The following is a 13,363-nucleotide window of genomic DNA, read 5'->3' as shown; positions in this document are numbered from 1 at the left end:
ATGTCAATCGGCGGGTCGGTGTCCGGGCCAGGTTGCCAGGCCGGCGCCTGTGTCTGGGTCAGGTTGTCAGGTCGGCGCCTGTGTCCGGGTCAGATTGTCAGGTCGGCCCTGTGTCCGGGTCAGGTTGTCAGGTCGGCCCTGTGTCCAGGTCAGGTTGTCAGGTCGGCGCCTGTGTCCGGGCCAGATTGCCAGGTCGGCGCTTGTGGCAGGCTGATCCGGCCAGGTCCGCGTGCAGGTCGCGCGCTGGCCGCGCCAGGTCGCGCCAAGCCAGCCAGACCGGTGCCCGGGGGAGAGACCAACTTGGTAAGTTGTTGCCTGGGTGCTTGCCTAGTTGTCACGAGGTGCCACGTGTCGCAATTTCACTGGAGGGCCAAATCTGCCCTCATCAATTGCCCCCCACTCCCGAGCTGAGAGTAACTCAGCGAAGGGAGTAGATTTCTTTTGGCCCGTAAGTCGACGAGCTAGTAAGTTTTGATCCAATTCCTTAGGCTTTGGGAGCTGCCTGTATGTGGCGAGCTACCAGTAAGACGAGGGGGTCTCCGCCGGTTCAATAGTGTAGCCCTTAGGCTCTGGGGCAACTTATAGTTCACTTTTGCTGATTTTGTTCCTACTGTGAAAGCGATTGAATATTTAGCAATAGTGTGGCCCGCAAGCTTTGGGAGTGACTCATAGTCTACTCTTTTTTTATTTTTGCCCGTGTCGGAGAGGCGACCGGGTCTTAAGCAGTAATGTGGCCCGTAGGCTTTTGGGAGTGACTCGTGGTCTACTCTTTTTTGACTTTGCCCGTGCCGAAGAGGCGACCAGGTCTTAAGCAGTAATGGGGCCCGTAGGCTTTGGGAGTGACTCGTAGTCTACTCTTTTTTGACTTTTGCCCGTGTCGGAGAGGCGACCGGGTCTTAAGCAGTAATGTGGCCCGTAGGCTTTTGGGAGTGACTCGTGGTCTACTCTTTTTTGACTTTGTCCGTGCCGGAGAGGCGACCGGGTCTTAAGCAGTAATGTGGCCTGTAGGCTTTGCCTGTGAGGTGTCGAGCTATGATTGTGCTGCATCAGCTTCGTAATGCCGGTCACCCACTCCTACAAGAAGCTACTAGGAGCTCGACCTTCGGGGGCAGCACTACTAACTTTAGATTGCCAGCTCACATGGGAGCCTTGGAAGGCTCAACCGGTAAGGGCGCCTATGTAGTCTGTTGGCCGTCAACTCCCGCGGAAGCCACGAAGAGCTCATCTTTGTAGGGGGACCTTGCGGAGAGGACTGATGAGGCATTATCTGAATCGAAAGTAAGGTTGGTAGAGCTACTTAGTCTGTTAGCCCTCTGCATAGTTTTTGAGTTCATAAAAAATGTAAACTATAAAGTGATATTTTCAAAAAAGTGAGGACTTAGCTTTGGTAGGATGAGAACTTAGCTTTTGTAGGATGAGAACTTAGCTTTTCGTAGCGTTTCCCACAGACGGCGCCAATTGATGTAACCGTTTTTGGTCACGTACCATTTTTTGTGATGTATAAATTTTTTGGCTAAGTACCTCGTGTTTGACCTGGTGGTGACGTGCCTTGGTGATGAGCTACTTGGTGGCGAACTGCCTGGTGATGCTCCCTGGTGGCGAACTGCCCGGTGGTGAATTGCCTGGTAGTGCTCCCCGGTGGCGAACTGCCTGGTAGTGCTCCCTGGTGGCGAACTGCCTGGTAGTGCTCCCTGGTGGCGAACTGCCTGGTGGCGAACTGCCTGGGGGCGAATTGCCTGGTGGCGAACTGCCCGACAGTGCTCCCTGGTGGCGAACTCGTCACTTGACTTGCTCCTAGGCGGTCTGCAACTCAGAGGATGGTGGAGCTCCCTGGTGCAGCGCAACCCGACTAACCCCCGCGTGAGGTGATTTTCTCTCCTTTGTAGACGGCGGGAGCTGAGGGACCTGTGGGAACTGAATCAGAGGACCCGGGGGTACTTTCCCGGCGGGGACTCTCCGATGCCTAAGTTAGCATTCTGATTACAGAGGGCTTGGAGAGAAATGAGAGAGCTAGAGCGGGGGTTACCATACTTTTTTCTCCTCTCTGGCTTTGGGGGTCGGAGTCCTTATATAGTGGTGCCCTCGCGGGTTAGGTGGGTGAAAAGCCTTCAAATGGTAAGACGTCATATCCCGTCAGAACTGGGGTACGGTGATGAACTCCTCGAGGTTGTCAGGCTGGCACTTGTGCCAGGCGGCCAGGTCGGCGCCTGGGCCAGGTTGTCAGGTCAGCGCCTATCAGTCGGTGGGTCGGTGTCTGGGCCAGGTTGCCAGGCCGGCGCCTGTCTGTCGGCGGGTCGGTGTCCGGGCCAGGTTGCCAGGTCGGCGCCTGTGTCAGTCGGCGGGTCGGTGTCCGGGCCAGGTTGCCAGGCCGGCGCCTGTGTCCAGGTCAGGTTGTTAGGTCGGCGCCTGTGTCCGGGTCAGGTTGTCAGGTCGGCCCTGTGTTCGGGTCAGGTTGTCAGGTCGGCCCTGTGTCCGGGTCAGGTTGTCAGGTCGGCGCCTGTGTCCGGGTCAGATTGCCAGGTCGGTGCCTGTGGCAGGCTGATCCGGCCAGGTCGCGCAGGTCGCGCTAGGCCACGCCATGTCACGCCAGGCCAGCCAGACCGGTGCCCGGGGGGGAGACCAACTTGGTAAGTTGTTGCCTGGGTGCTTGCCCAGTTGTCACGAGGTGCCACGTGTCACAATTTCACTGGAGGGCCAAATCTGCCCTCATCAAATCCCTTTAAGCTATGTTTGGTTTGAAGGAAAAAGTAAGAAAAGAAAGGTAAAGACAAGTAAACCAATACAAGGTTTCTAAAGGTTTTCCTACCTTTCTTTTCCTCTCCCTACATTTTCCTTCAAACCAAACATAGACTAAAGAAATTGAGATTCTAACTTTGTGTTATGCCGCCCAGCCTAGACCTCAACTATTAAGGTAGCAAAAAAAAAAAAAGATTTAAGTTCCTTTTATTTATTTTTTTTTTTGTGGACTTAGAAATTCCTAGGGAAATAGTCATTTTGAGTTCCATGGAATTTAGCTGAGATTGAATCAAATTCCATTTCGACCCGGAATTCAAAGTTCAAACACAACATTGGAATGGAAGAATTGTGTCAGTTACCAATTCCATTCGGACAACCACAAAACAAAACCAGAAACAGATAAAAGCATTGGATTTCCAACATTATAATCCGAAGCACAACAACACACAATAGCCACCACAATGGCAATTTTTGGTTCGAGCTCAATTAAACGACAGAACAATAAAAATATCAGTCGTTGTCTAGATGGAATATTTGCATATACAATGTGACACTCCAAGTCCATGGTCATGTTCTGTCACAGACTCACAATGGCTATCTCTGTCCTGTTGCGGTTAATGCCAATTTTGATCACTAGGGGTGAGTGAGCTAGGACAACCCATGAGGCATTCTTATGTGATGGCTATTGTCTTGTTGTGTTCTTTTCTCCATCATCAGGCCGGTGCCCCAACATCTCTCTATCTTCACTTTACACTGAATATGATAAAGTTGAGGCATCTTACCATCAATGCTACCATTTTCATGTGCCAAAGGATTTTAGGGTGCTTTTCAGGGTCCCTAATTGTCTGTTTTGATGTACCAAAGGGTCATGCCAAAAGGCTAGATGTTTGGGTTTCTTTTAAATGCATAGTGAAGATTGTGGGAAGCTAACAAAACCCTTGATGGGTTTATATCAAAACATAGATTCCTAATTAATTTGTGGGACAAGTTAGATTTATGTTATTCTTCTTTTTCACTTATATTAGTAAATTAGTAATATGGGAAGTATGTAATGTTGTAAAGGGAGGCTGCACTTGGGGTAGTAGAACCCTCAAAACTCCCCATTTGTTGTATATGTTCAGCAGAGCAGGACATAGCATTGGATCAATCCTACCTATGAACTATGAGAATTGAGAAGGCTTACACCCAATAGAGGTCTTCTCTCTCTCTCTCTCATCCATCTAATGGGAGAGTACTGTGAGACCATGTAAATCGTTCATGTAACTTTTTTTTATAAACATTAAAAATTTAAAATGTGGCTCTCTCCATTCCACACATTATAAAGCTACAGGTCTAAAAACTGACATGCATAGTCCGGATCTGTTGTGAACAAATGCTGCAACCCAATGCTATGTTGCCCATCAGCTTTAGACAACTCTTTGGGCTCGTCAGAATTAAAGGCCACATATTCAAGTTCATGGGACAACCGCCCAATGCTGATAGCCCACACAGCATTAGCTATTTAGCTTACAGCAGTCGTTAACAGCAGATTCCAAGGCTCTGGCTTGTATCACTGTAACCATCAACACCAACATGACTGTCCTCAAATTGGCAGTGTGGGTGTATTCGGCCCTACAAGGAAAAACAACAACAGCAACAACTGAAAGAAAAAGGGCAAAAGTAAGGAGGGTTTTGATTAGCTCCGGGATTCAAGGGTGTTTTCATAACCAGAAAGCAGAAAACATGGTTTTTGGAGGTCTGGCCTTGGGAGGTCAGGTGCTCTTAATCAAACTCGTGGGTTCACCTTGTGAACCTAAATAAATGTAGATGGGCCTGGCTCTGGCTCGATGCAGATGACTCTCCTTCATGTGTCGGCCAAATGGTTTCAGATCTAGGCATTATTGGAAGCCTTCAACCGGCAGTCCGGCAGTGGCATCACAGAGGACCTACCTTTTTACAGTTGTACTTAAGCTAGCTTGAATTCAATGCTTTAGCCTTTTAGCCGATGATGCCCTAAGCATAAAAACAAGAGTCGTGAGAGTAATTTTGACACACCCTAACTTTGATAAAAGGGGCACTGTCTCAATGTCTCGTATTGATTCTTGTCTTTTCACTAAGGATGCGCCGATCGTGCCCAAATCAGTCCTTTATTTTTTTAGTGTCTCGAGGGGGGTTCCTCTTATTATGGTGCTATCTGCTATGGTAAATAGGTTAAAAGTAGAGTTAGGCGCTCTGGACCCATTCTCTAAATTAGTAATATGGGTCCCCACAACTTGTCATTTTCTCCCCTCTAGTAAATGGGCTACATAATGGAGGTGCGCCAAGAGACACTTGATACATAAACAGATATGTAATTCTATCTAAGGATAAGTAGTTACTACTTACTAGCATTTATTTTGACAGGTGGAAAGGATTTACAACAATCCCTAAAAAATTGGCAGAGATCAGATGGTTACAGTCATTTAATTATAAATGGAGCATTTGACATCAAGGAATGATATGAATTAGTGGGGTACAAGTATAACTGCTTGTTTGGAAGTGTAATTTCATCTGCTGCATCCTCTGTTGACTTTGTAAAGAAAAACAGTTTTTAATCGGAAGTAGAAAACTGAAAACCATTGCTGATTAGTGATTGCTGTCCTGTTCTGGTTTGTAATGGGAAGATGAAGACAGTGGTAGCTCATCAAAGGCCTTTACACACAAGTACTTTGTCAAGTAAATTCAGCCGCGATTCTATTTCCTTTCAAATGATGGCCGCCCATCTAATCAGTCTCCTCCATCTGGGGAAGTACACGATGGCTGCCCACTGCTATTTTGCATGATATTAATGCAAAACTCAAGATTTTTTCTCGGTGGGCCTTCCACTCTCACACATCCCATCAAACATCAAACCTAATATATTGTGAAAAAAGTAAAAGCTTATCCTTTTTACATTCTTGCTTTTGTTTTTCACAAAACTTCACTGCTGTCACTTTTCTCTTCTCTTCGATTTACTGATTAATATTCCTTGTCAAATTAGATACCCCTTTTTCCACTATCATTTACTTGATCATATATCTTCATTTATAGTCTTTTAGTTAGCCACTTAGCCTAGACCAAACCCTTCAATCCGATGAACCCATTGCAAGGGTCAATAGATAAGATGTGAGATTGAAATAATTGATTTTTTTATAGGTAAGATATTGAAATAAATAAATAATTGATTGAGCCTCACTGTCCCACTAGCTTCTTTCTTGTTATTATCCTTTGGTACCATTGTTGTTTATATAATTATATCTGAAACGTAAATAGGTATTACATTAAAAATGCGTGCATTTGTGAAATTACAATTAAAGTGACTTTCATTGTTTTAGGGGTAATTAAATTTTATCATTCTAATTAAAGTGTGACTTTCATATGTGACTACCGATTTATATAAATCAATTGAAAACATTTAACATGGAAATTACAATAATACCAAATACAACGTTCAAAATATCGATTCGTTCGATACGTCGAATCAGTTGTTTTTTAGTTTTTTTCTTTTTTTTTAATTTAGTTAAGATAGGCTGATTTAAGGTCCATCCACCTTTGAATTGGTCAAAACCCTAATACATTTTCTGTAAGGGCATATCAAGAATCTCTCGATATGATATATATCAGCCCATACAAGCCGATACATGTCAATTTTTTGAACCTTAATCTTAATGAATTTTGATCCAAAAGGTTGTGTCATGTTTCAAGCATCGAACTGCATTGGACAATCTTCAACCATTTATTGGTTCATGCATCTGTTAAAAAGGATGCTTTGATAGTAACATGAACCAAACGGTTGTTAAAACAATCTCTAGCGAAGTTTTAGTCTAACCTTGTAAAAATGCATGAACAAATTATCAATGTTTTAAGTCTAAGACCAGACAACCATTCTGGCAATTAGGTCACAGCTGTAACATTTTGACCATTAAGCTAAGCTTACTTATACGAAAATTACAAAAATTGAAAATTATTCTAGATCCATTTTTAAAATAACTTTACATAAAAAACTTAAAATAATCTGTAAATGGGATAAATTTGATGTAATCAACATTTTCAAGAACAGTAAAATGATTTAATTATTTTTCAAAATCTCCAAATAGTTATTGCATATTTAATCAAGATTTCAATTTACAAGGTATACTGTCTATCTTTTTACTAAAATAGAAACCCTTTTTGGCTACTTATTAGGGATTGGGGCGGTCTGACCAACTCAGTTCGAATCCGATAACATTGCTAATTGCAAATTATTCTGTAGAGTGTTGTTATAGCTGAATCTATTTGTCCACACAAGTTACTCTCTTTTGCTTCTTTACCCGCTTAGAATATTATGGGTTTTTTTTTTTTTAAGAATAAAAAATACAAAACATGGCTTACTCAACCGATTCAACTTTTCTTTGTATTAAAAAATCTTTAATCTCTCTCATGTAAAACATGGTCATCTTTCTAACACCAGACACGGGGCTGCTCTTCTAGTAGAAACTAATTAGAAAACCTTATAGCAACTAGGACATAAAAGGCCAGAATCCAAATTCACAGATTGTAGTTTGATGGGTACACGGAAACCAAATTGATGTCTTCTTTAGACTATTTCGCGAGGGAAGAAAAAAAAATGGCGAGGTGAAATGGAACTTTGACACCACCATTAAAAAATTTCGACACTCTCCCCTTGTTTTGTTGGTGCCACTAGTTTTGAGACCACCGGATTTGCTTTCTTTCTTTTGTTCTACCTTCAGAATTACACTTACTTTGCTTTCCTATCCAGTATACGATATATCCAAGTACTAAAAAATTTAAAATAGTCTGAATGATATTCTGGTCTTTGCCACATAAGGGGATGGCATAGCAAATTTGAACCATCCATTTGATAAGGGATCTTCCCTACCAACCATTCTATAATTGTTTTGTCCATGTCAGCCCTAGTCTCTGTCAATACTTTTTCTCTCTCTCTGTGGCAAAAGTTTGGGGAAATAGGCCGGAGGCCCACAAAAGGGCCCTATCTTGCCATGTGTTTCATAGTCAATTGGATTAGGACCCATCAATCAATCTCTAAGACCATGAAAATTTGTCCTAGGCCAAATCAGAAGTCGGCTCAAATCATAATTTAATTGGTTTTGCTGTTTTAGATTGAGTGAAAATGCACAATTAAGGTCTAGAAAATGTGTAAATCCAATGGTTAGAAATCATGATTGTCAATGCTTGTTGAGATCATCCATTCAATCATGGGCCTTGTAAATGTTCTAATAGGGGGGTCAGAAACATATTTTCGCAATTCAACAAGGTACCTACCAGATGGAGTGAGTTAAAGGGCCGATTGATAGATCCTAATTTGACGGAATCAAAGAGTTTAATCATGTGAGGCCCCATTAGATCAGAACACAAAACTTCCTTTTTTATTTTCTCATTTTTTTGGGACAGGAGATAAATGGGCTGGGCTTTGATCCCATTTTAGGCTGCCGTTGAGGGCTGGGCTTTGATCCCATTTGGGACAGGAGATAAATCAGGTAACAAATTTCTAGTGACCAAACATCAAAACCACCTGTTTAATCTCCCAACCCATTTCTCCTCCTGGTTTTTATCGTTTTCCCTTGGATCTGACAATGAATCAACCTAGGACTGCTCGGCAACAATTGTACAATAAATTATTTTTATTTTTTAATACAAAGATACCTTCAATAATAGATAGATAATTCAGAAGTTGGAATATTAAAATCAACTAAGATATAGTAAAAAATTAAAGAATATAAAATAGTGATAGTTTAAGGAATAAAATAGACATGAAAAATCAAAACCCCGTTAAGGTGTACAGAACAAGACATTTCTTATGAAATCAACAGATTTCATTTGGGTGGCCTCAACCTTTTGGTGCTTTCTTTTCATAGCAAATTGCAGCAAAGCTTTTGATTAGAGAAGGATCAAACTTACAGAAGCAAAAGCAAAATGTTCATAGCTGTAAACAAAAAAGTGTTACAAGTCATTATAACAAAAGATCCTTCAAAGGGTTAAAAACTGAGAAAAAAAAAAAACACTTTACACTTCATATCCTCTAACTAAACTCAGATCCAGAGATGAAATTAGCAGCAGTCTATACTCATTTTGGAAAATTGGCTAGACAAGCCAGACCCACTACCCAAATCTTTGCTCTTAGGCTTCACAATTGGAGGTGCCCATTTGCTAGAATTGGAGGAATGACCACTGTTATTCCCCTCCTTGTTAGTCCTGTCAAAATCTCTACTGAAAGTCATGAAGGGTGTGATTGGAACTTTCTGACACTCTGAGAGCCACTTGGACTGCATGTAGCTGGTTGTTCTCCATGGAGGAATATGGAGACCACTCTCTTTTAGCGACTGTTTAGCAGCTGTGCAGAGGAGAGAGATTATCTCGTTAAGTTTGTCTTCACTTCCAACAAAGATGGAAGGAAGAATGTCCGAGAGTTGTGCATAAGTTGGAGTAGGCCTCGCCAGTTCAAACTGAGATTTGAAATCTATGTCTATTATCAATCTTAATGGACCGCCATTCTCATCCTCCATCACAATATCAATGTATTCATAATCACCTGTAATACCCAGAAAAAAGATGAAGGAAACAATATTAATTCTTCAAATAAATGAATCCCCAGATCCATGCAAAGGGGAGAAGAAGAAGAGGAGAAATTTAAACATGGGCAATGAGAGAGAGAGAGAGAGAGAAAGAGAGAGACCTCCAGGACAGTTGCAGGTGGTAGCCCAGGAAGTTTTACATAGAGAAGCATCATATCCATCCATTCTCAACCTCATTACTATCCATTTGTTCAGATTAGCAACCTTCCCAGCAGTTATATTTCTCAGGTACTTCAGGACCTTTTCAAGTATATGAAACTCAGAATCTTTAACAGTCCCTAGAAGTTCCTAGAACCCATAAAAAAGATGGAAACAAACCGAAGCATCAGAAAAAAAGTTACAGCATGTAAAGATGGAAATCAAAACACACCGGAGGAATTTCAAGCTCCACCATACCTGTAAAGTGAGGTATGCAGATTGATGATGAAGAGGTTGGTTTTCTGAAGAGGAAGAAGAGGTGGAAGAAGGTGATTCTGATTCAATGAAATCGTAGACCATCTGAACGAGCTGTTCTTCTTCTAAGCTACCCATCTTTTCTTCTTCCTCTGTTTTCCTCTCCTCTCCTTTCTCAAAACCAAATTGAATTCTCTGCAATGGAGCGACGAAGATTTTAGTCTGGGTCTCTGGAGTTATGGGTCCTTTATATTTTTGTTGGTTGTGGTGGTGAAATTACAGTTTCATGATGACGGATGAGGTCATGATAGGAGCACTTTGGGAGGGAGCAGATAGAGAGGATTTGCATGGTACAGCGGTAAATGAGGATTTATGGATTTGTGCAGGGTGAGAATATATTTTATTGGGATATCCTGATTTGTGTTAATGGTGAAAATGACACTAAGTAAATAATCGCACTTCTAGAAACTCCTTTCAAAATTTTATTTTTCCTTCTGGGTCTTGAGACGAGGCAATTTCTGCTTCATGTCATGATCATGACCTTCTGTTCAGGATCTACTCTCAGGATTTATATAAAATGGAAGAGATGGGTTTCACTGTAAAGTTTCCTTAATCTTATCAAGCATCTTCAACAAAAATTCAGATTCCAATTTCATGGATTTTTTCACAGGGTCTACAACTTTGAGCATGGGTTCCAGCTCTATCCTACTACTATCCTGATCACATCAAGCATTTCTGTTAATTTAGGCTGGGTTTAAATGGCAGCCCAGTGAATAATGAAACATTGAAACTAAGTAAATGATAGCTGTGTGCATGTGGCCCACAAGAGATTGAGATGGCAGTGGAGCAAAGGGTTGTTCTTAGCGAGTGCTTGGCTGTAAGGAGAAGTGAATGATTTTTATTTAACTCCAAGAGCCTCCTTGAAATGTGGGCCAGAAAAATACACAAGAGATTAGCCACTCTTTGGATAAAATTGCAAAACTGGTCCATACTTGGTCCTTTATATTTCCATCTAAGTGACACAACATGAATGATCTGTTCTTTGGGTGTGAAAGAGTGGCGCTGGCAACCAAATGCCCACTCGTATAAACTCCTTCGTTTGGATTAATAGGGTGAATGGAATTTGGAGTCAGGAGTGGGTGGTGGTAATTTGAATTGCAGTAAATTGTGTAAGAGTTAGGGGTGCAAATGGATGGAATCATGGTTCTGAAATTTGATCCTATTTTGTTGAATTTGGATATATTTCTATTGGATGTAAAAACACATATATACATGTGATGAAAATAGTTGAAGAAAATATTTGTATTTTTTTTTCTTCATATAAATTGTTATATATATATATATATATTTTAATTTTTAATAACTTAAATCAGATTGGATCATATTCGAATATTCGGCATTATTAATGAATTCAAATTCAAATATATATTTGTATGATCCAATTGAAACTTTGAATCGGATTTGAATATACCCTGCTTTTAATTCCATCCGATCTTTTTACACTCCAAACAAGAGTGAAACAACATCCCTTTCCAACCCCACAATCCAAACACAACTTAAAGCTCGACACAGCATCCAAACATATGATGGTCGCTAGAGTGGAGCACTGGAGCCCCTCCATTTGTTTATATGAATTGTATCAATCCAAATTATTGTACCCAAGTCAATAATTTGCCTCAATAAATACTCCCATCCAACAAGGAGTCAATAATGCAAGGATTCAATTCTTAACAAACTGATAGGGATTTACTTGGCACCCATGCAGCCGTGCCCGATCTTGGGTAAAATTGTGTTTCCTTGGACACCAATCTAATGGTTGAAGAAATGCCACGTAGGCATCAGGCTGTAGGGTTTAATTACCAAAATCAATGACCCAGGTTTTTCCAAGGATGAAATAAATGGCTCTTTTCTTTTCATGAAATCATTGACGACACTAACTGCCTTACTTGCCCTACTTGCCCTCACCTGCCCCACAACAAAAGCACACACACAATCATGTTTGGGGTTGGTAAAAATAAACATGGATAATTATATTGTATCTCACTGCAGAATTTTAAAATTATATCTCGCATCCTCTATTAATAGTCCTCGTATGAATCGCATCCAACATGTAAATTTGACAATGGTCAAAATTCATTCCACCAGTGAGATTAAAAATTATAAGATGGACTGAATAGTCATTCTTCTAAAATAAATCCTAAATCTGAAAACTCTAATCAATTCAGATATTGAACTTGTCTTCGTGACAGGTAACTACTCTACAAACCCACTAGGAGTCTACAACCATATTGGATAATGGATACCTAGTAATGGGCCAGCCCTTCAATGGGCACTAGGCTTTGTAATATTGCAACCAAAGTTGTTAGGGCAAAGGTAGGTTCGACGTTCGAATTCGATGATGTGAGGAGGAGAATTAACTATGAGAATAAAGTCGCCGTATCGATGAGCTTAGGTATGTTGACTGAGTAATTATGTAATGGATTTAACATTTTTATGTCTACCACTTGATCAATAAACAAATTTTACATGAGCATGACGATGACGACTAAGAAACCCACTAGACCAAAAGATACTGACTAGTATGATAGAGACAGGGCACACAAGAGGACCTTTGATCCCACAGAATTACAAGAAAACGTTATCCCAGGGCTCATAGAAAGTTTCCATTTAGGGTTCAGAGAGTGCTGATGACTTGGCAAATGTATGGTCAGATGTGTGAACATCTCATTGGATGATTGCCAACTAGGACGAGTTCAATTTAGTTTCATTGCTTGTATGAGCGTTTTCTCATGGACGGTGATGAGATAGGCGATCCTACATCAAAGGGTGGTCCACTCTAACTTTGACAGAGAATGCTAAGCTCCAATCTGACATGGACCACTCACCCTTTTGATGCTGGATCATCCTATTGGTCCCTATGAGAAAATACTCACAGAGACGATTGAACCAAAGTGAACTCATCTGGGACAGGACTTACACCAAAAATCAGCATCACCACACGAATTCCAACCATTTGATTCATGCATTATTTTTTAAAATTTCCAAGAATCTTAATAGATTTTCATTCACCATCCAGCATCGACAAATGGATACCTTTAGGCTAAGTTTCGGATTGCTTATTTTAACTAATTATTTAAATAAGCACTTATTTTGAATGAAAACCATATTAAAAAGTACTTATTTACATTTGAAAAATAAGCTCAATTAAATCTTTTTATTTTATATAAATGCTCATTTCATTTCTGGCCTATCCTCGCCACTACATTATTTTAAAAAGGGAAAATTTATGTATGGAAAAGATATGGTATGGAAAGAGTTTTGACCAATCAAAACATATCATGAATTTTGATAAATAACACTTTATTTGCTACCACGTTTATGTTTTCAGTTTATTGGTCACTTGTTTTTTGGATATCATATCATTTCCATATCATAGTTGAAGCCTTTTAAAAATGCCTATACTATCTCTATTTGAAATAATTGATTTTTCAACAAACATTCATGAGTGTAATTTAGGATAAGCACTTATTTATCAAAAAAGCACTCCCAAATATTGGCTTAGGCCATGTTTGAGAGTGCTTAAAAATAAGTGCTTATTTAAAATAAGTATTTAGTTGAGCTATTAAGCACTTATTGGTATTTGG

At 40.7% G+C, this 13,363-nt stretch overlaps 1 protein-coding gene across 1 annotated transcript; it reads right to left on the bottom strand.

Moving 5' to 3' along the window:
• Positions 1 to 8,652: 8,652 nt before the first annotated feature.
• Positions 8,653 to 9,953, bottom strand: LOC104589254 (uncharacterized). The gene is made up of 3 exons (XM_010247508.3): positions 9,723 to 9,953; positions 9,428 to 9,614; positions 8,653 to 9,283 (listed from the first exon to the last, which is right to left on the bottom strand). The coding sequence occupies exons 1-3, from the start codon at positions 9,855 to 9,857 to the stop codon at positions 8,802 to 8,804; spliced, it is 804 nt and encodes a 267-aa protein (XP_010245810.1). The 5' UTR covers positions 9,858 to 9,953; the 3' UTR covers positions 8,653 to 8,801.
• Between the last annotated feature and the right edge of the window lie 3,410 nt (positions 9,954 to 13,363).

Source organism: Nelumbo nucifera, chromosome 5 (genome assembly GCF_055504915.1).
Source record: "Nelumbo nucifera cultivar China Antique chromosome 5, China Antique-T2T, whole genome shotgun sequence".
NCBI lineage: Eukaryota > Viridiplantae > Streptophyta > Magnoliopsida > Proteales > Nelumbonaceae > Nelumbo > Nelumbo nucifera.
Note: the sequence above shows the minus strand (reverse complement) of the source record. Positions and strands in the feature narration are given on the sequence as shown.